The 20,821-nt window shown below is 39.4% G+C and overlaps 1 protein-coding gene across 1 annotated transcript; it reads left to right on the top strand.

Annotated features, from left to right (window-relative positions):
• The first annotated feature begins 1,171 nt into the window (after nt 1–1,171).
• Nucleotides 1,172–19,787, top strand: LOC125234693 (glutamate receptor ionotropic, kainate 2-like). Its single transcript, XM_048141041.1, has 12 exons — nt 1,172–1,386; nt 1,752–1,897; nt 2,271–2,424; nt 3,110–3,302; nt 4,673–4,842; nt 5,436–5,747; nt 9,783–9,961; nt 11,658–11,762; nt 17,530–17,696; nt 18,362–18,437; nt 19,003–19,124; nt 19,516–19,787. The coding sequence occupies exons 1-12, from the start codon at nt 1,239–1,241 to the stop codon at nt 19,565–19,567; spliced, it is 1,824 nt and encodes a 607-aa protein (XP_047996998.1). The 5' UTR covers nt 1,172–1,238; the 3' UTR covers nt 19,568–19,787.
• Nucleotides 19,788–20,821: the final 1,034 nt, after the last annotated feature.

Here is a 20,821-nt window from a genome sequence, read left to right as displayed (position 1 = left end):
CAGGCCAAGTTAACTCTTCAGTGATTCAAGCGCTTCACAGGGTTTACCCTTGAATCGCCGACAGACACTTGTTCGAATATTATTTCAAAGGCAACGTTTCAAATAATTTCATTTCATCGACAGTTCATATCGTAGAATAATCGATACAAGTAAAATCAAACCGTAGACTATTATTTCGTAGATAAGTTATTCCGAGTATACTTTATATCGTGGTATTTCGTTTCGTGTTTTTTCATTTCATTTTGTTTTACATTAAATACAATTCATTACGCATAATATTATTTCAATTATGATTTTTTCTAAAATTTTACAATTTGTAAACTGTTTGTTTGGTCACAGTTATAACCTAACCTAAACCTACTTTAAAAAAGGTTCGTTGTTGTGTAGGGTCGCAGTTCTAACCTAACCTAAAGCTATTCTGTAAGCACTAAGCAGTTTGTTTCTGTGTGATCACAGTTCTAACCTAACCTAAACCTACTCTGTAAACTGTTTGTTTTTGTGTGTGGTCACAGTTCTAACCTAACCTAAACCTAATTTAAAAGCCATTAGTTGTAGTGTAGGTCGCAGTTCTAACCCAACCTAAACCTAGTCGGTAAGCCGTTTGTATCTGTGTGATCACAGTACTAACCTAACCTAAACCTACTCTGAAAGCTGTGGTCGTTTTTGTGTGTGGTCACAGTTCTAACCTAACCAAACCTACTTTAAAAGCCGTTCATCGTTTTGAAGCATCGCAGTTCTAACCTAACCTAAACCTACTCTAATATAGGATTTAAGCCAATGGTCATAGTTTAATTATGGACGTATGTGATCTGCCACGATAAAATAGACAATTTGAAGTTTCCTAGAATAGAAACATCTATAAATGTGTAGTACGACAAATGAGAAAGTTTTGTAATAATACGTCGAATAAATGAATTGCGATGTTTTGTAGTTCTGCTATTTGAAGTACTTTGAAACGAATCAGCGATGAAGAAATATTAGTTGAATAGTATTTATAATAACTAAAAAAAATTCTAATAAATAGTAGTTGAAACAAAATTACTCGAAACAATTTTACTCGAACTAAACTTTCGATGATTTGTTGTCGATGAAATGATATTCGATGAAAAGTTTGTCGGCGAAACAAGGGTACACCGCTTCACAGCGAACTAAGTCACCCACAGTAGGAAAGTGGGTAGGTAGTGAACTTCTTAAACCGTCACCACATGGGTAAATAACCACAGGACAACTATAAAACTATGGATATCTGGAAACTCGTATCAATGATATGGCTTGTCAAATCTTACGTGGAAGGTCGGCCTGGGATTGGTACATTTTTGACTAGCTTCGTGGAAAATGAGGGGAAACCAACAATGGTGGTATTTCATGGGATTTGTTGGAGTAATCGTAAGTATTTTTGAAGACAATTATTTATCTTGAGCATGGCTCTGTTCGTTTAGGAACACTATGAACCTAATGGACCTTGGGCACTAGGAACTTGTTATTAATAAGGGGCGAATCCCAAAAATTTAATGGGCTAGTTCATTTTCTGATCAATCGCTTCACATACTTTTCTGCTATAGTAAAGACGTGATGTTGCAAAATGAAGGGCAAGGGATTTTATGTTCGTGGAATCCGGTGATTAGCAAGTGTAAGTAAACGTGAGAAGGCGATCGGTCACATCAGATGTCGTGAGTGTTGTAATGTAAACGTAAGTTTGAGGCGTTAAGTCCCATTTTAATTTTAACGACACATAATATGTTTATTTCAAGCCGTCAAACTCCGTGTGATGAAAGAGCTATCCACGGCTGGTACCCGAAGCTCTTCCATCATGTCCAAGGGAATTTCCTTCAGAGATCACACCGTTTTGTTACTTGCCGATCTGAACTGCCCAGGAACGGAGGAGTTGATCATGAATGTAAGTCATTTCAAAGTCAGCAGTGTGTCCTTAGAGATGTTCGATATTGAGGCCAGTCCCGTAGTAAAAGTTACACATACCAATGGCATGAATTTACCCTGATCAAAACCATAATTATACTCATTTGTATTGTATTTATTTTCATAAATGGTGGAGATGCTGGGATTATTATTTCATCTATTGCTATTAGATTTAGTTTCGTTGTAATTATGTACGCCTAATTCCTCTTTTTCTGATTCGAAAAATGGTGCAGTGGTGCTGAATATTCGTTCACGGTATATGTAAGTTTTGTCGCGAGTCCCGGAAGTTGTTTACCGAAAAGTGTTCATGTGCTATAAGTACTCGAATGTAAACAAAGCTTTCTATCACACAGGCTACTCATCGGCAACTAAATCGACTGCCGTATCGCTGGCTGGTGTTATCAGACACACCTCGCTCTAGTCGGTCCTCGCTCTGGGATCCGTTCCTGGTAGACAGCGATATCGTGCTCGCTACTGCTGATGAAACAGGCTACAATATGACTGAGGGTAATATCACAGGCAATTACATCTACTGCCGTATATCACAGGCAATTAAATCGACTGCCGTATCGCTGGCTGGTGTTATCAGACGCACCTCGCTCCAGTCGGTCCTCGCTCGGAATGGGTGCATTCCTGGTAGACAGTACACTGAGGTGGTGCTCGCTACTGTTGATGAAACAGGCTACATGATGACTGAGGGTAATATGAGTAATATTCCAGGCAATAACATCGACTGCCGATGTACTGCTGGTGTTATCTCAGACATGCCTCACTCTGGGAACCATTCTTGGCCCCGTAGCCGAATGGCATTTCTGCGACGCGAAACGAATACGAACCTCCGCGAAAGGTAGTCTGGCTTTGTCGCGCCAATCCGCAAGAGCGATAGAGATAGATAGCTACGAGCGTTTCGTTTCGTGAGCGTTTGTGGATTCGACTACGCACGCTGGTATACAGCAAGCTATGCTTGCTACTGTTGATGAGACCGACTGGCCACAATAGGAGCATAAAATTGTACTAGGAGCGCTGGTGAACATCAGAACGAAGTGAAATTTGGAAAGATAGTCTTGTCTTACCCTAGCTACAAGTACTACAACCTACCTAAATAGTATATTACTCCTAATTGTCGTCTTTTAAAATAAATATTTGCTGCCTATTACCATTTGGACCCACAAATCGCTTAATTTTTTTCTAGTCTACAAGCCATCTCCCTCCAGTCCTGCCATCGTATCACCCCGTGGTTCTTTCCATCAAGTCCTGACAGACACCAGACCCCATCGGGAATTCTTCCGCCGCCGTCGGGACCTCATGGGAGTACCCCTGACTATAACCAATACTATTCAGGAGAGCAACTCGTCGATATATCATTTGCTGCAGGAGGATTCGCTGTGAGCATGTTTATTTTATTTGGAATTTAGTTTTTCCATATTAGGAGTAATTAGCTAATTAGAAGTTGTAGAAGGTCGACCAAATTCCATCCTGATGCCTAAAGCCTGACCAATATGTGACTACTGATTATGCGTCATGTCGCGGGATTTCATTAGAACTGTTTTCTTGATGTTAAAGTGATAGTTAGTGATGAGTGATAAAATGGGAAGCATGATATTTTGGAGGTATTCCCGATGAACTACAGTATGGGGTTTTTCAAAAAAGGAGTGTATAAGTTTCTAATGGGTCGGCAACGCACATGTGACACCCCTTGAGTTGCAAGCGTCCATAGGTTGCGGTGACCGCTTTCCATTAGGCGGGCCGTATACATGTTTGCCACCGACGTGGTATAAAAAACCGGCCAAGTGCGAGTCGGACTCGCCCACCGAGGGTTCCGTACAAACTTTCTTTCAAACTACCTAGTAAAAATAATCTCATATTTTCATATAACTCTAATGACTTGACTAGAAGACAAAAGTATAGGCACTAAATGAGTATTATTGTGTATAGCGCCATCTCCCGGTCAATTTGCTAACTAATTTGCGCGACCTGGTTTTTCAGGGATAATTCTTTATAATGTTAACCGATTTAAACAGTTTTTACTTTATTGGACAGAAGATGGTTTACGTAACATCTCGTATTAATTTGAAGTACGATATACATCCGCAAGGGTGGGTAAATTGAAAGTAAAAATCTGAAAAGTTTTTTTGTGAATTAAAAAAAAAGTATTCAAAATACAAACACGATTATATTTTTCCTGTAATATTTAGCATAAAGCCAATGTTTACTAAAATTTTCATAATTTTTCGTTGGTAAACTTCGGAGATAAGGGGGGGGGGGGGGGATTTTTTTTTACATTTTCCTTCAAAATTCTTTTTTTTTCCACAACAAAAAAATTATAAAAAATAGCTTATTTACGTTCAATTTGAGCTCTTTCCAACGATACCCCACTTGACCTAGTAACTTGAAATTTACAGTTTGCCCCCCTTTCATTTTGGCCATTTTCTACAATTAAAATTAATATATTTAAAAAAATTATACTTTCTATTTGTAGAGGTTTACAATGTTCATAACTATTTCAAATTTCAAGTTGATAGCATTAACAGTTCTCGAGATATTTAGGAATGTGACAGACGGACAGACAGACGGACAGAGTCGCACCATAAGGGTTCCTGTTGTACCTTTTTGGTACGGAACCCTAAAAATGATACGCCGGCAGAATTGTTATTGTTATTATGTACCTAGTGAAACTTAATAACCCAAACCATTAATCACGATACTTGGCATTTGGACTTTCCACGAACGAAGTTTAAGTACTGTCTTCTTTTAGGGAGCTAGAGCATGATCTCATCAGCAAGAACTCCTACACCCTTGCCAAAGTGGCGTTTCTGACTTTGAACGCGACTCCCGTGGCCACGTTCACGGACAGCTTCGGGTACCTTCAGAACGGAGAATGGACTGGAGTTATCAGGGAGTTGCTGGAGTATAATGCTGATATTGGTAAATTGTCTTACTTAAGTACCTACTTACTTACTTGGCTAGCGCGATGACGCAAAATGAGTTTTGCCAAAACATTAGTACGCCGCCTTGCTCGGTCTTGAGCGGCATCGTGCCAGTTTTCGCCGACGCTGAGCTCACAGAGGCTAACCTCCACTCTATCCGCCCATCCCAATGATATTTTGGATTGTCTAAATTGCCTTACCCCCTTATTCATAGACGATCACTAAAGTTATCAAGCCGATAAAGTTCGTTTGTCCCTTTCTATCACACCAATACGTCGGAAAGTGACAAACGAACTTTATTGGCTTGATAACTTAAGTGAACGTTTATGAAACGGTCAGAGAAACGGTCTTTGGTACCGTAGATCCACCGCGGGTTGTCCGTTACAGCAGCAGCAGTAGTATTTAACATCTCAGACACTTAAACATCTATTGGTTTAGTACTAAACTGGCCAAACCGATCTTGTTATTCCTAAAGCTACTGTACCTATATATTTCGCACGAGTTTATTGAAATATCAAAAACTCTCGCTTTTTCCCCGTATATTACACCAGTGATGAGTAGACATACCTACATTGTTATTACACTTTTCAGGCACAAACGTCGGGATGAGCCAATCCCGTCTCCAACAAGTGATGTTCCTCGACCCTTTAGACAACGGCCGAGCCCGTTTCATCTTCCGCCAGCCCGCTCTCTCTCTCACGGCTAACATATTCTCTCTCCCTTTCTCCCCTGGAGTTTGGATGGCCACTGGAATATCTTCCTTCGTCGCTGGAGTGGCTTTCTACCTGAGTACGAGGATGATAAAGACGAGAGCAGAAACAGGGACAGTGAGGGATGCGTATCTGTTGACTATAAGTGCGCTCAGTCAGCAGGGATGCGAGGTTCAACCGACACATGTGTCAGGTAAGACCTGTGGGCTATTTTGACATTGACAATGTTGTGCCTATTTCTGGTTTGATAAGTAATATTGGTACCATACTTCATACTAAGAATCGTACCTCGATTTTTTTATCGCCACCTATTAAATACTATATATTATAACTACACTGATGATGCCTACAATTTCTTTTTTCAAAATGTGTATTGACGTGATATCATGATTTTAAAATAAAGAAATATGTCATTTGTTCTTATAAAAAATAAAAACACGCAAAAATATTTGGGGAAAATTTATGATTTTGGCCTGAGCCTGGCCTTGAGCCTAAAAGGCCCATACATTTCAGGGGTACGTTTTTAGGGTTCCGTAGTCAACTAGGAACCCTTATAGTTTCGCCATGTCTGTCTGTCCGTCCGTCCGTCCGTCCGTCCGTCCGTCCGCGGATAATCTCAGTAACCGTAAGCACTAGAAAGCTGAAATTTAGTACAAATATGTATATCAATCACGCGAACAAAGTGCAAAAATAAAAAATGGAAAAAAATGTTTTATTAGGGTACCCCCCCTACATGTAAAGTGGGAGCAGATATTTTTTTTCATTCCAACCCCGACGTGTGATATATTATTGGATAGGTATTTAAAAATGAAAACGGGTTTACTAAGATTGTTTTTTGATAATATTAATATTTTCGGAAATAACTGCTCCTAAAGGAAAAAAAAGTGCGTCCCCCCCCCCCCTCTAACTTTTGAACCATATTATTATTATACTCTTTATTTATTTTCTTTCTTAGGCTAGGCTGTTTATAATATGAATATAAAAGTAAAATACAAAAACACATACAAAACAATATAAAACACATATAAACACATTATAAAAAACCTAACCTAGGGTGCCGCCAGCAGCAGGGCAGGGCCCAAGCTGCCGGTGGTTAGGGCTGCAGAGAGAGGAACCGTCGAACTATCCGTGCTGTGTCCAAGATCACCGCCTTCTGCATCTGGCCCTTGATCCAGCCACCTAGCGAGAGTCTCTTAAGATGTTGGTCGAGACTCTTCGCTATGAGACCGTTCGCTGAAACGACTATCGGAACAATGATCGTTGATTCAACATCCCACATGGCGGTTATCTCGTGAGCCAAGTCTAGGTACTTACTGGACTTGTCCTTCTCGGCTTTCACGAGATTCTCATCATGGGGGATGGTGATGTCAACGAGCACTGCCCGGCGTTGCAGTCGATCTATTATCACAATGTCAGGTTTATTATTATTATTATTATTTGTTTGTCTTTTCCAGTTCTCGGGACCATGGGGTCCCGGACTTTTGGGAGGCGTGCGTGGGGCCGAAGCCAACAGCGCAGAGGCCCTTTAAGACAGTTTAATTTAAAGTAATGTGACACTAGCCGGCGATTGTCCCTGTCCGCACTCTAGAATGCAAGCAAGGACAAGCCCCGGTTAGTGTAAAACTATTGCAATGAAAAGAAACAAATTATACTGGGCTATTGGGTTGAGATGTTAGTGTGCTAGTGACCGGTCTATGGAAAGGTCTATGGCAGCTGCCTTGATCATATGTTTTAAAAACACGAAAAAATAGGCAGGCGGTGACTCGCCAACTCACTATATGGGTCCCCGAAAACGGCCGCTCGCACGGAGCGACAATGTTTTAATGTTTTAATGTTTTAATGTTTATTTGGGCACAAACGGTACATGTTTCTTATAGCTAAAGTAAATACATAATTTATGAACCAATACAGTTGCCACCACTTAATATATCATTAAAGACTAACTAATACGGTATAACTAAATTTAAAATTAACAACAACAGTCAAATTAGGTCAATGGCTTCATTAATGAGAAAAAAAAAAAAAAAGATAAGTAACTATTTATACACACTACTTAATTACACAATAAAAGTTATAAAGGGATTACAGCTCAAATTATAAAGGTGCAGTCTTAAAATTAAAATCTTATTTTATTTGTTCATTTAAAACCAAAAGCACATGATGTTTAAATTTAGTCAAGGAGTCGTTAAATACATCTATGTTTGAGAAAATATCATTATTAAATTTACATGTTCTTATTAAAAAGGAGTTCGATCTATATTTATTTTTGCTGAAGGGAATATGAAATAATTTATCTTTACGTCGTGTGTTCAGGCGGGGAGTTTTAAAGCTAAGTCTACTTAACAAATAAGGGGAGTCGATTAAACTTCTTAAAATTTTATACAAAAATATTTGATCTTTTAATGTGCGCCGGCTTTCGAGCGATACCAGATCCTTCAGGTTTATCGATTGAGTTGACCCAATGTTTTTGTATGTTAAATGTTTTATAAGTTTCTTTTGAATTTTTTCAATACTGTTAATATAACACTTGTAATTAGGATTCCATACAGATGAACCATATTCCAGAATTGGTCGGACTAGCGAGTTGAAGAGTGTCAGCAATGTGACTGGTTCTTTGAAAGCTTTACAAGTTCTCAAGATGAACCCAAGTAAACCAAAGGCTCTATTTACTATGCTCGTAATATGGCTGCTGAACAATAGTTTGCTGTCCAGATGAATACCCAAGTCTTTAATAGTAGAGACTCTACATAATGGCGTGTTATTTATATGGTAGTCGTAGTAAATAACTTGTTTTTTTCTGGTGAATGTAATTATATTACATTTGTTAATATTTAAGTGCAAGTGATTTAATTGGCAGAATGTATGCAGTCGAGTTAAGTCTTCCTGTAACGCATGACAATCAGTTATACTCTTAACTAGTTTTAGTATCTTTTTGTCGTCGGCGTATAAAAGGCAAGTTGAAGATACCAGATGGGATGTCACATCATTTATAAAGACATTGAAAAATAGAGGCCCCAAATGCGATCCCTGAGGGACGCCTGAACTGACAGGGACAAAACTAGAACAGAAACCTTTGATAGCTACAGCTTGACAACGGTCCCGCAGATACGAAGTAACCCATCGCAAGAGATTGCCATGAATTCCGACTGACTCTAGCTTTTGTAAAAGTATAGAATGAGATATTTTGTCAAAGGCTTTAGAGTAATCGGTGTACACAACATCGATCTGGTAACCATCATTCATGCCCGACAAGATTCTATCGACATATTCGCAAAGATTAGTTTCTGTAGATTTTTTATCGATAAATCCATGTTGCTCTTGAACTAACAGTGGTCTGAGAATAGGGAATATTTGATCATAAATTATTTTTTCGAACAATTTAGGTATTGTGTTAAGTTTAGAAATAGGCCTATAGTTCTGTACGTCATGTTTATTTCCGGATTTAAAAACAGGGGTCACAAATGACCGCTTCCACAGTTTAGGCATAACACCTGAATGCAAGGAACAAGGGGACAACATAGCGTGAGCGGCTCAGGGTGTGGAGAGGTGTGCGCCGCTTTCTACCCAGTCTGTACGAAACAGCCACTGTGCCAACTCGCGTCTTATGCATATTTCACTTCCACCCTGCGAGCATATAGCTCTGGCACCCCACTCTGGACGACCGGTTAAGGCAAGCCAGAGGTGAGAGTCCTGCGACCCCTGCTCAGTGTTCACTCTGGCCGGCCAGCGAAGGCAAGCCGGAGGGAGGGGCCTGACCGACTCTCGGGGGCATGGGACCCAAGGGACGCCACTTCCCATTCAGCTCGCCACAAGCTGCCCTGGGGGCTTATTATTATTATTATTATTTCGTTTTAGACAGGCAGCTGATGCTGGTACGTCTAAATCATAGTTCACTTTGCACGATTTCACTACTTAGATAGTTTGTCTAGTCTATTTTTAAATATGTTTTATATGTTTAAAAAATATGAAAAAAATCACAAAAGTAGAACTTTATAAAGACTTTCTAGGAAAATTGTTTTGAACTTGATAGGTTTAGTAGTTTTTGAGATAAATACGAAAAACTACGGAACCCTACACTGAGCGTGGCCCGACACGCTCTTGGCCGGTTTTTTTGTATGGGCTTTGTCAGTCCAGTATTAAATATTTCCTGCCGCCGGCAAGGAATACCACAGAATACCACCTTCCTACCCTTCCCTTCCCTTTGACCTTTTATATTTGTTTCCACCAGCCCGCATCGTCCTCTGGGTAGTATTCACATCCATGATGGCGCTATATGCGGCATATGGCGCCAACATCGTGGTATTGCTGCAAGCGCCATCTACCTCAGTTAACAGCCTCGCTACGCTCGCCAGGTCCAAACTCGCTCTGGGCGCTGCTGATGTTAACTACAACCACTTTCTTTTTAGGGTAAGTGGTAAGTTAAATAAAACTTATAGGTAACTTTACAGAGATACTTATTCAAGGTCATGGAAATCTAAATATATAAATAAAAGAAGAAAAGAAACTGACTGACTGACATATCAACGCACAGCCGAAACCGCTGATCCTAGAGATTCCAAATTTGGCACGTAGGTTTCTTATAAGGTGTAGAGGAGCACAAGATTTTTCAAGATTCACCTCTAAGGGCCACTTGCGTCAACGAAAATGGAGGGTTAACCCGAGGGTTAACCCTCCATTTTATATGGAATTTGACAGCTAGATGACAGCCCACTGACCCCGTGTTAAGTAGTTGGTGCAAGTGGGTCTTAAGAGGGTGAAATGGGCGTCCAAAGTTTGTATTCCTCTGTTTGTATTCCAAAGGAATGGAATGCGCTCCCAGCATCGGTGTTCCCAGAAAAATACGACCTCGATCTCTTTAAACGTAGAGTGAATAGGCTATTACTGAATCGGTGAGCTCCATCTTAGACTCTGTCTTCACTTCCCATCAGGTGTGACTAGGGTCAATCGCCGATCAGTCCATAATAAAAAAAAAGGGAAAATAATATTAGATTAGTATGCGGGCGAAGCCGTAGGGAAAAGCTAGTTACTTATAAAGCGCCTACTTCTAGTACCTGTACGGAACTACGGAAAAAGTCGTGAAATGTATGATATCCAAAATATTCTACGACTTTTCACATTCCGCACATAGAAATATCTACATGCTACTTATAAATATAATATAAATAAATAAATATTGGGGACACCTTACACAGATCAACTTAGCCCCAAACTAAGCATAGCTTGTACTATGGGTGCTAAGCGACGATATACCATCACAGATGTCATATATACCATAGATCAAGCAAACGTATCTACTTAGCGTGTCAAATGAACTCAGTGAAATCCACTGAGTTGTCCGTCTTTACTCGCAGCTTGCAGCTTTCGGGCGTCAATTTTTGTAAGTTGAAGTCAACCAAAACATAAAATAAAATAAATAAATAAATAAAAATCTTTTATTGTGCCAGAAAAGGTGCTTAAACTACTTACATTTTTATTTGTCGTAACTATTCTATGGTAAAAACCAAGACAAAGTTAAGTAAGTGTATTTCTGACCCCCGTACTAGTATAAACTGTATTACGGTGGGCCAGTATTCACCGAACTCACCACTTGTTTTTTACATTCAAGTCTGTAATATAACTTATTAAACTAACACATCATTAAAAAATGCCTCGTTAGGTGATATTCAATTGCAACAACAAAAAAATTATGAACAATCAAGAGCCTGAGACATATTTAAAATTACAGACAAGAATCAACTTCAGTACAAAATTTGACACGCTCGGCCCCTATACAAATATATGAATTTGTTTCTTCTATCTAAATTAAGTTCTGTGTATACCATACTTAAATATATAAATACATACTCAGAAAACATCCATGACTCAGGAACAAATATCTGTGCTCATCACACAAATAAATGCCCTTACAGGGATTCGAACCCAGGACCGCGGCTTAGCAGGCAGGGTCACTACCGACTGAGCCAGACCGGTAATATATAACCATAAATTCATCGATTGCCATTTTATTTGGCATCAAAATCATATAAATATTCTTTAAAAGCATCAAACACACTCCTCACTTTCATTTTGTTTATAATTGTGAGTTTATTTTTATTTTTACCAGGCTTCTTCGGACCCAATACGCAACGATATAGCAAAGAGAATAAACTCAGATAAAGGACCCAAAGCATTCTACGAATTGACTGAAGGCGTCGAAAAAATACGAAAGGTTAAGTAAATGCTGTAACAATTATTAAAATTATCTAATTACGCGTTGTTATGGTCATTATGGGTACCTACGTACAATAAGCTGCGAAATTGCATGGAGAAATTATGAATAATTTCATTAAGACGCTACAGGAGCGAAAATGCTAAAATGAAAAGGAGGCCCTCTATCAATTTGGGAATTTTAGTTTAATATACTAGGGTTATTAACTAGATTTATCAAAAAAAAAAATTGTCCGTTCAGAACAACACAGTTAAAATATATTACGAAAAATTCCTTAAAATCAAGGTTCCGCTCTCGACTGTTTCCTCCTTCAAAACTTAATCAATCGTAACGAAATTTGACAATCTGAATAACAATGAAATTATCTGTGTCGGACCATTTAGTTTTTTTGGCTAATGGTTACCAATTTTGAATACCACACCTTTTTTTGCGCCATAATCAATAAGGCAGTTTTTGGAATTTTTTGGTGGGCTCTAGCGTCTATAAAAATAAGAATATCAAAAAAAATGAAAACGGTCGGACACAGATAAAAATAATAATAATCTGTGTTGAAAAAAATCATTGCTCTATCTTCAAAAACCAGGGACAAAATCTGAAATAGTCGAGAGCGTTTGTATGGAGAATTGACCCCTCCTGTATTGTCTTAATAGTCCATGGGCCAGTGAAGAAGTCGGTATAATTTGGGGGTACTAAGTTTCCTTTTTACAGCAGTTAGGTACGCTTATAAGGATGTTAAAAAACCATGATTGCCATCTCAAAATGGTAGCTAAACAAAATGGCCGCCAATCCAAGATGGCGGATATTGAGTTTTAAAAAATCGACCATATCTCCAGAAGTATTGGTCCGATTTTATTTTTCTTTTTTTTAAACGAAAGCTCTTTTTGTGTACTCAAATACTTTTCATATTCATTGATTCGATAAATTCAACCATTAGTTACTAATTAACGAAAAATGTAAAAAAAAAATCTTTTTTTCTAAGACTTTTTGTCAAAAATCATGTTTCTACAAAATATCTTGGATATTCTGATAAATATTTAAATGCAGAAAAATAGTGCCATTAATCACCTTTAATTTGATGTATAAAAGATACAGACTTAATTAACAAAAACGCATAGAGGATTAATTTTAATTCTGTCTTCGTTGAAATTCACCGTTGTGCATACAGTACTAAAAGCTTCAGGTCGATGTTGCAGATTACTAATATGCTGTTTTTAGTATATTTATTTATTTATTTAAACTTTATTGCACAGTAAAAATATACAGTTACAAAAGGCGGACTTAATGCTACATGTCAATCTCTACCAGTCAACCTTTAGGCCAAACAGAGAAGACCAAAAAAGGTGCGGGATATGTAAAGAACACTAATACAGACTTGATTAAATATATTTATATGATATTTCTGCAATTGTCCTTACAATTTTATTAAGAAAAGAACTGAACATGATAGTATCCGAAATCCATTAGCTTTAAGAATATAATAAAATACGTCATAGGTAAAGTACAGTTTTAGATATTTGATTATATGTATAAAATTTCTTTAGTGATGTAGCGCCAACCAACCGAGATAATACAAAATAAATAAACTAGACATAGTTGAGTTCCTATCCGTTCATGTCCGGATATGGCCGTCGCTGGAAATGCTTCCTAAGGACGCTAACCATGGCCATCAGTTTTGCCAATTACATTGGTTGCCCATGCGGGCCTTCTTAACGCCTATTTTTGCTTAAATAATTGCGATCCACGTCTGTCTGGTGTCCGGGGCACGACATATTCTTTTTCACTATTTGGCGTTTAAAAGGTTAAGCGATCTTTGATCCGTGTTCGAGAAAACTTATATTTAGTTAAAATAATCCTTGCATACAAAAGATGAAGAACAGACCCCAAAAGAAAAATATAAAATATATATAATGCATTAATAAGGCATATCTATGAAGTATCCGACTTTTTTTTTTTTTAGTATGGATAGGTAGACGTTTGACCACGATCACACCTGATGGTAAGTGATGATGCGGTCTACGGTGGAGCACGCTTACCTATGAGATACCTTTTTACTCTTAAGAGTTTTGAATGATTCACGGTTATTTTCATTAGACTTATATTGACCGGGATATAGACCGTGATTACCTTTTTCCCGATATTTCGACGCAGTTGCATGCATCATGATCACGGAAAACTCCGTGATCATGATGCATGCAACTGCGTCGAAATATCGGGAGCTCGACAAAAATCAAAAAGGTAATCACGGTCTATATCCCGGTCAATATAAGTCTTTTTACTCTTGCTTTAAAGAGACCTGGATTGACCTGGACTACTAATAAACAACGTGATATAGGTACCTACCGAATAAATTTTAATTTACGCACAGAAATATATTACTTATTACCGCTAATGTAGATTGTAGAGCCAATATCAAGCCTTCAAGACAGGTAACAGATTAATTTTCTACAAATTTTTCGAACTTTTATGGCAGGTCTTGTTTCTGGGCTATGCTTCCAAAACAATACACGCATATTCCACCTTTAATCACGACTTACGTGCCCTGGCCCGGCCGAAGCCCATTTTAGAGTAGCAATCCGATCTCTATAACTCTGACCCGTCGCCGCATCAGCATCAACTCGTTTCGCTTCCATCGTAGAAAGACATACCGAACGTGTTGTGCTCTATATGCAACTTTTAGCCTCTTCATTTAGTACATTGTTAGTGTCCACGTCTCGCAAGCTTATGTCACAGTGGGAAGTACCCAGTTACACAGTGATCAAACATGTTGGTCAGTGTGTAACTGTGAACTGGTCAGTGTGAACCATAACACAATACAGAAATCCAAGTCCCTGTATTGTGTTGTGGTTCGCCACAACTCAACGTTTTGTGCCTATTTTGCGTGATGTGGGGGATTTAGCTAGTCCTGTCAGCTTATCTCCTCGAGAAATCCTATTAGACCTTTAATATTGAGTAGGAGAACTTTGGAGAGGTTTCTCGGGGATCCGAGATGTTTTTTCCTGTATGGAGCCCCTCTGCTCACTCCATCACCAGGTGAGAGGCACCCTCGTCACAGGGGAATGTTCATAGCATCTGTTATGAAAATATGTTTGTTAAATAGTCTACGACCTGTTCTGACATTGGTTACCATTCTCAGTGCGTTTTCACATTATCCGATCCGATATCGGATGTCGGACCTATATCCCATACATTACAGGCGCCATCTTGGATTTTTTCTAAGGAAATCCTTCCGACATCCGATATCGGATCGGATAATGTGAAAACGTCGTCAGGCGGACTTTCCCTAGTTGAAGCAGCGTTTCTGTGAGTTTTCCATTGATGCTAGGCTAGGCTTGTTTGAAAGCAGCATTTGATCTGGTTTTGGCAGTGTGCTGTGTGTAGTTTCCTATTGAGCATACCTTGCTGAAGGGCATCGGGAGAATCGGCAGTCGACCCCAGCTGCCTGGCCAGCTCGTAGGCCGCATCATCACCTCGAGATCCACTGTGTCCTTTGGTCCATTGAAGGATGATTTTGTTATTATGACTTACCTCCTTTAGTCGTTTATGGCATTCCTTAACCCAAGCTTTATTTGTTGTTCCGGATAACTTGTCCTCTGTTACTTGTTATAAAAGCTGATATATGGTTAGCTTTGGATAAGCCTGTCCTTGCCGTAACTTTCAATTTGTACATATATGTTTAACTACTTTAACCCAACACTCACCGACGGCATACAGTTCGTCCAGCATATGACGGGGAACATGTGCTACTTTGAAGATGACAATGTTATCCGCATATCGAAGATAATTGAGGCGTACATTTATACATCTATCATTCCTATTGAGGCCTTTATAAATGCCTTCCTGTTTAAAAACTCGGCCAGATTGCCTAACCCCGGAGTTCCTCTCTAATAATTGAGATTCGTCGATATGGGTGCAAACTTTTCTTCTGATTCAATAGCAGGTTGCATAGAAACATTCGCATTTTGGTACACCTGTTATGAAAATTCTACTGACGTGGGTAGGTAATTAAAACGTCTGTTATTAACGTCTAACGTTTTTCGTTCGGTAATGACTAACAATACATGTTAATAATATTTTTGGCTCTACTTTAAGCGGTGATAAATGTCTCAAAGTTTGTCCATCCGGTATTTCACGGCTTCAAAGAACATTTCTAAAGTTTGCCCGAATTCTTCACTAACCCGCTCGTGCGTAGGTTTTTTTTTCAAATTTGAGAGTCCTTCAATGCGGAACGATTTTCAATCCGGAACACGATCTTAACCCTTAAACGCAAGTTGATGACGGAGTATTCCATCTCCTAGAGAGATACATGTAGCATTAAGTCCGCCTTTTGTAACTGTAGGTATATTTTTACTATGCAATAAAGTTTAAATAAATAAATAAATATACTAAAAACAGCATATTAGTAATCTACAACTTCGACCTGAAGCTTTTAGTACTGTATGCACAACGGTGAATTTCAACGAAAACAGAATTAAAATTAAGCCTCTATGTGTTTTTGTTAATTAAGTCTGTATCTTTTATACATCAAATTAAAGGTGATTAATGGCACTATTTTTCTGCATTTAAATATTTATCAGAATATGCAAGATATTTTGTAGAAACATGATTTTTGACAAAAAGTCTTAGAAAAAAAGATATTTTTTTTACATTTTTCGTTAATTACTAACTAATGGTTGAATTTATCGAATCAATGAATATGACAAGTATTTAAGTACACAAAAAGAGCTTTCGTTTAAAAAAAAGAAAAATGAAATCGGACCAATACTTCTGGAGATATGGTCGATTTTTTAAAACTTAATATCCACCATCTTGGATTGGCGGCCATTTTGTTTAGCTACCATTTTGAGATGGCAATCATGGTTTTTTAACATCCTCAAAGGCCTACCTAACTGCTGTAAAAAGGAAACTTAGTACCCCCAAATTATACCGTTTGGCAAAATTGGACCAGCTGGCCCATGGACTATAACTAATGAATTCACTATGCACTTTTGTAGCTCGCTACATGTTTTGAAACATAAAATTATCAGCATTGCACATAAACTTGTACAAATGGCGGACTTAATGCCTTAAGGCATTCTCTACCAGTCAACCATTGGATCAAATACATACATACATACAATCACGCCTGTATCCCATAAAGGGGTAGGCAGAACACATGAAACTACTAAAGCTTCAGTGCCACTCTTGGCAAATAAGGGGTTGAAAGAAAACGAAACTGTGACATTGCAGTGATAGGTTGCCAGCCTCTCGCCTACGCCACAATTTAACCCTCAACAGCTAATAACTAAATAATAAAACAATAATAACTAATAATAGCTTTAATTTAATTTTATTTGGATCAAATAGAAACTTAAAATACTGCAGGATTGTAAATTTAAGAGATGTGACATGAAATACAAATCAAATTACCATTTTAGTATGTACTGTTTGACATGATGCCAACGGCCACTTTTCATCATCGCACCGCTCGCCATCGACAGGGCGCTCATCCACACGCCTTGCAACCTAAAATGGTCGCGCACCGTGCGGTTTCAGAGGAATTTCCTCCCACGAACGCTCCGACTGTGGAATGAGCTCCCTGCCGAGGTATTCCCGATGAACTACAGTATGGGGTCCTTTAAAAAAGGAGTATACAAGTTTCTAATGGGTCGGCAACGCGCATGTGACACCCCTTGAGTTGCAGGCGTCCATAGGTTACGGTGACCGATTTCCATCAGGCGGGCCGTATACCTGTTTGCGACCGGTGGTATTAAAAAAAATTATGTTGCAGGGTTTGTTCGCCTTCCACAGCGTGGTGGAGCCGGTATACCGTCAGATCGACAGGACGTTTCAGGAGAAGGAAAAATGCGACCTGATGGAACTTGACTTCATAGGCTACGCTGCCTTCCACGTGCCAGGCAGCAAGAAATCACCGTATTTGGAGCTGTTGAGGGTTATGTAAGTACGCAGGAATTCTATAACAAATTCACTCAAAGAAATCTAGGTGTATGTGTGACAACGGCTTGCATTATCTCGGCATTTGCCACGGCTCATGGGAGCCTGGGGTTTGTTTCGAGAACTAATTCCAGGATGTGGTATGGGGACTAGTTTTTACGAAAGCGACTGCCATCTGACCTTTTAACCCGAAAGTAGAAAACCTTACTGGAATTACTTAGTTCGGATTTCTCACGATGTTTTCCTTAACTAAAAAAGCGACTGGATAATATCTTACGGCCCAGCCACGACATTGGTCTAAGCGCGACAGCGGCGAGCGGCAACCATACGTGCGAACGAAAAGTCCCATCGCTGTGTCTCACTCCGCTGTATGGCCGCCGCTCACCGCTGTCGCGCTTAGACCAATGTCGTGGCTGGGCCGTTAGGGTTACGTGAGTATAAGTCCTGAATGGACGCTCGGAGTGGAGCTTTAGCGGGGCGTGCAGCGGGGCGGCGAGCGTGCGTCCACGCTATGCAGCGTCGACTCAGGACACTTGTATGAGCTTCAATTGTTTGACGTGCACGCCGCACGCCCACCCCGCTGCACGCGTAATATGAGCTTGCACTCAGGACTTATAAGTATAAATACTAACTGGACTAAAAATAGGCAAATAATCCTTCTTTTGCAGGTTTAAACGATTGCGAGAGGTGGGCATAAAATCCGCAGTCAATTTCCGCTATGAAGCACGCCGGCCATCGTGCAAGGTATTTTTTTTTCTTTTCTTTACCCAGGGGAAGTCCCTTATGGATCCCACTGGCCCGGGAGAGCCAAGTGGTATGTCCGACTCCCACGGACTTAACCCCCTGGGGTGTTAAGACGCAACCTTCTGTATATCCATACTTTATACTTTATTACTTTATATATTACTAGCTTTAGCCCGCGGCTTCGCTCGCGTTAGAAAGAGACAAAAAGTAGCCTATGTCACTCTCCATCCCTTCAACTATCTCCACTTAAAAAATCTCGACAATTTGTCGCTCCGTTTTGCCATCAAGGACGGACAAACAAACAGACATACACTTTCCCATTTATACCTATTAGTATGGATATTATATGTATGTATGTATGTATAAGCTTTATTGTATTTATTTTTATTTATTTATTATTTTAATTGTCAGTCGAAGCAGAACTGAGGTCAACAAACATGTGATCCATACTTTCCTATTTACTGGCCAAGGCATACTATTTTTCTGTTAGACGTAGCCAGAAAGCTGTAATGACTGAATTCAGACGCTTTCCGCAGAAAAAGTCTAACTATGACTTCGTTTTCAGGAATCGGTCACCATGTTCAGCAGCGTGGGTATAACAGAGATGCGTCCAGTTTTACTATTCATGGCTTATGGAGTGGTGCTGAGCGTGGTCGTCACTGCGGCCGAGCTGCTCGTGTTCCATGCGTAAGAACCCATGTATATGCGTAAGAACCACCCATGTATATGCGCGAGAACCCATGTGTAAGAACCACCCATGTATATGCGTGAGAATGAGAACACATGTATATGTGTAAGAACCACCTATGTATATGCCTAAGAACCCATATGTGTCAGAACCCCTATATATGCGTAAGAACCCATGAATACCTATGCATTAGAACTTTAGAACCCATGTATACGTTAGAACCCAGTTCCCTGCTTAAGAACCCACCATGTAGAAGAACTCATTTCCGTGTGTACCCAGTTCTCTGCAAAACTGACAGGACGTTACTCACACACAATATTAATTTGTTTAAGAGCCTGCAACGAAAAAAGTAAACAAAATAAATTTTAAAACATGGATTTTATATTTCAGGAACCGCTATCGTCAACAGCACTGGTCTGAGAAATTGGCTAGAGGATTGTAATTTGGTAGAAAATGTATTAATCAACACATACACTAGATACCAGTTACTAACATAACATATTACGTACCTACCTGCCTAGATTACACACACAGCCACTAAATTTGAAGGCCACTCTATATTTGATTATAAAGTGTCCAATTGTCCATGCACTTTTGTACCTTGCTGTACCTAATAGGTACAAATTACACACGTCGCTCAGAAATAAAAGTAAGTACATAAGAAAAAGTAAAAAATATGCCATGTCACTAAATGGCCTTTCTTGTCAACTGAGTGCCGGTCGCCTCTCCAGACACTCTGCCCTGAATGACATTATACGCCGGTCTCTTGCTACCGTCAACGCGCCGGCCATCCTTGAACCAAACGGCGTTTCGAGGGACGATGGCAAGAGACCGGACGGTATGACCCTAGTTCCTTGGAAGATGGGACGGGTGCTAGTCTGGGACGCCACATGCGTCGATACACTGGCACCTTCCCATCTTCCAAGAACCTCAAACAGGGCTGGGGCAGCTGCGGAGGCGGCTGAAATAAAAAAGATGACAAAATATCGGGGTCTCGGACACCAATACCATTTTAGGGCAGTTGGCGTCGAGACCCTAGGGCCATGGGGTCCAAGCGCCCGTGAGGTTTTTAAAGAGCTGAGCGCAAAGCTCAAAGAAACTACCGGTGACCAGAGAGCTGGCAGCTTTCTCTCGCAACGCATTAGCATTGCTATTCAGCGAGGGAATGCTGCCAGCATCTTTGGCACCATGCCGCGGGGGCCATATTTAGACGTATTTTAGTTTATTTTTAGTTTAGTTTAGTTTTTAATTTAATTTTAAGTTGTTTTTTATTGTTATTTTTAGAGTTAGATATGTATTATTTATTTGTTACTTAAGTTTTATGTCTAATAAAAATATAATAAATTTCAAAAAACCTTTTTATATTTTTTTCAAGTTGATAAATAAATGGAGTGGTACCATTTTATCTTAGTTTCCCTTGCTTATCGTTAGCTACTAGGTAGGTACATAGTTACATAAAATATTATTAAAAGGTTAACCTAAAGCTTTGTTTACATAGTTAAACTAATAATAACGTACAAGAACCGGAAATAAAATTGGATACCGTTTTATTAGGCAGGCGTCCGGTTTTTTATCCATAGCCCAGTATTTAGTCCATCACTTTCATCAAAATAGACCAGTTCATTTTAGATTCCATTAACTCTCAAATAGTCCTTACACCCTGGCGGGTGTTGCCGCTGCGTGTGTCCCATGATGC

Source organism: Leguminivora glycinivorella, chromosome 16 (assembly GCF_023078275.1).
Source record: "Leguminivora glycinivorella isolate SPB_JAAS2020 chromosome 16, LegGlyc_1.1, whole genome shotgun sequence".
NCBI classification, from domain to species: Eukaryota; Metazoa; Arthropoda; class Insecta; order Lepidoptera; family Tortricidae; genus Leguminivora; species Leguminivora glycinivorella.
This window is presented reverse-complemented; position numbering and strand designations above follow the sequence as displayed.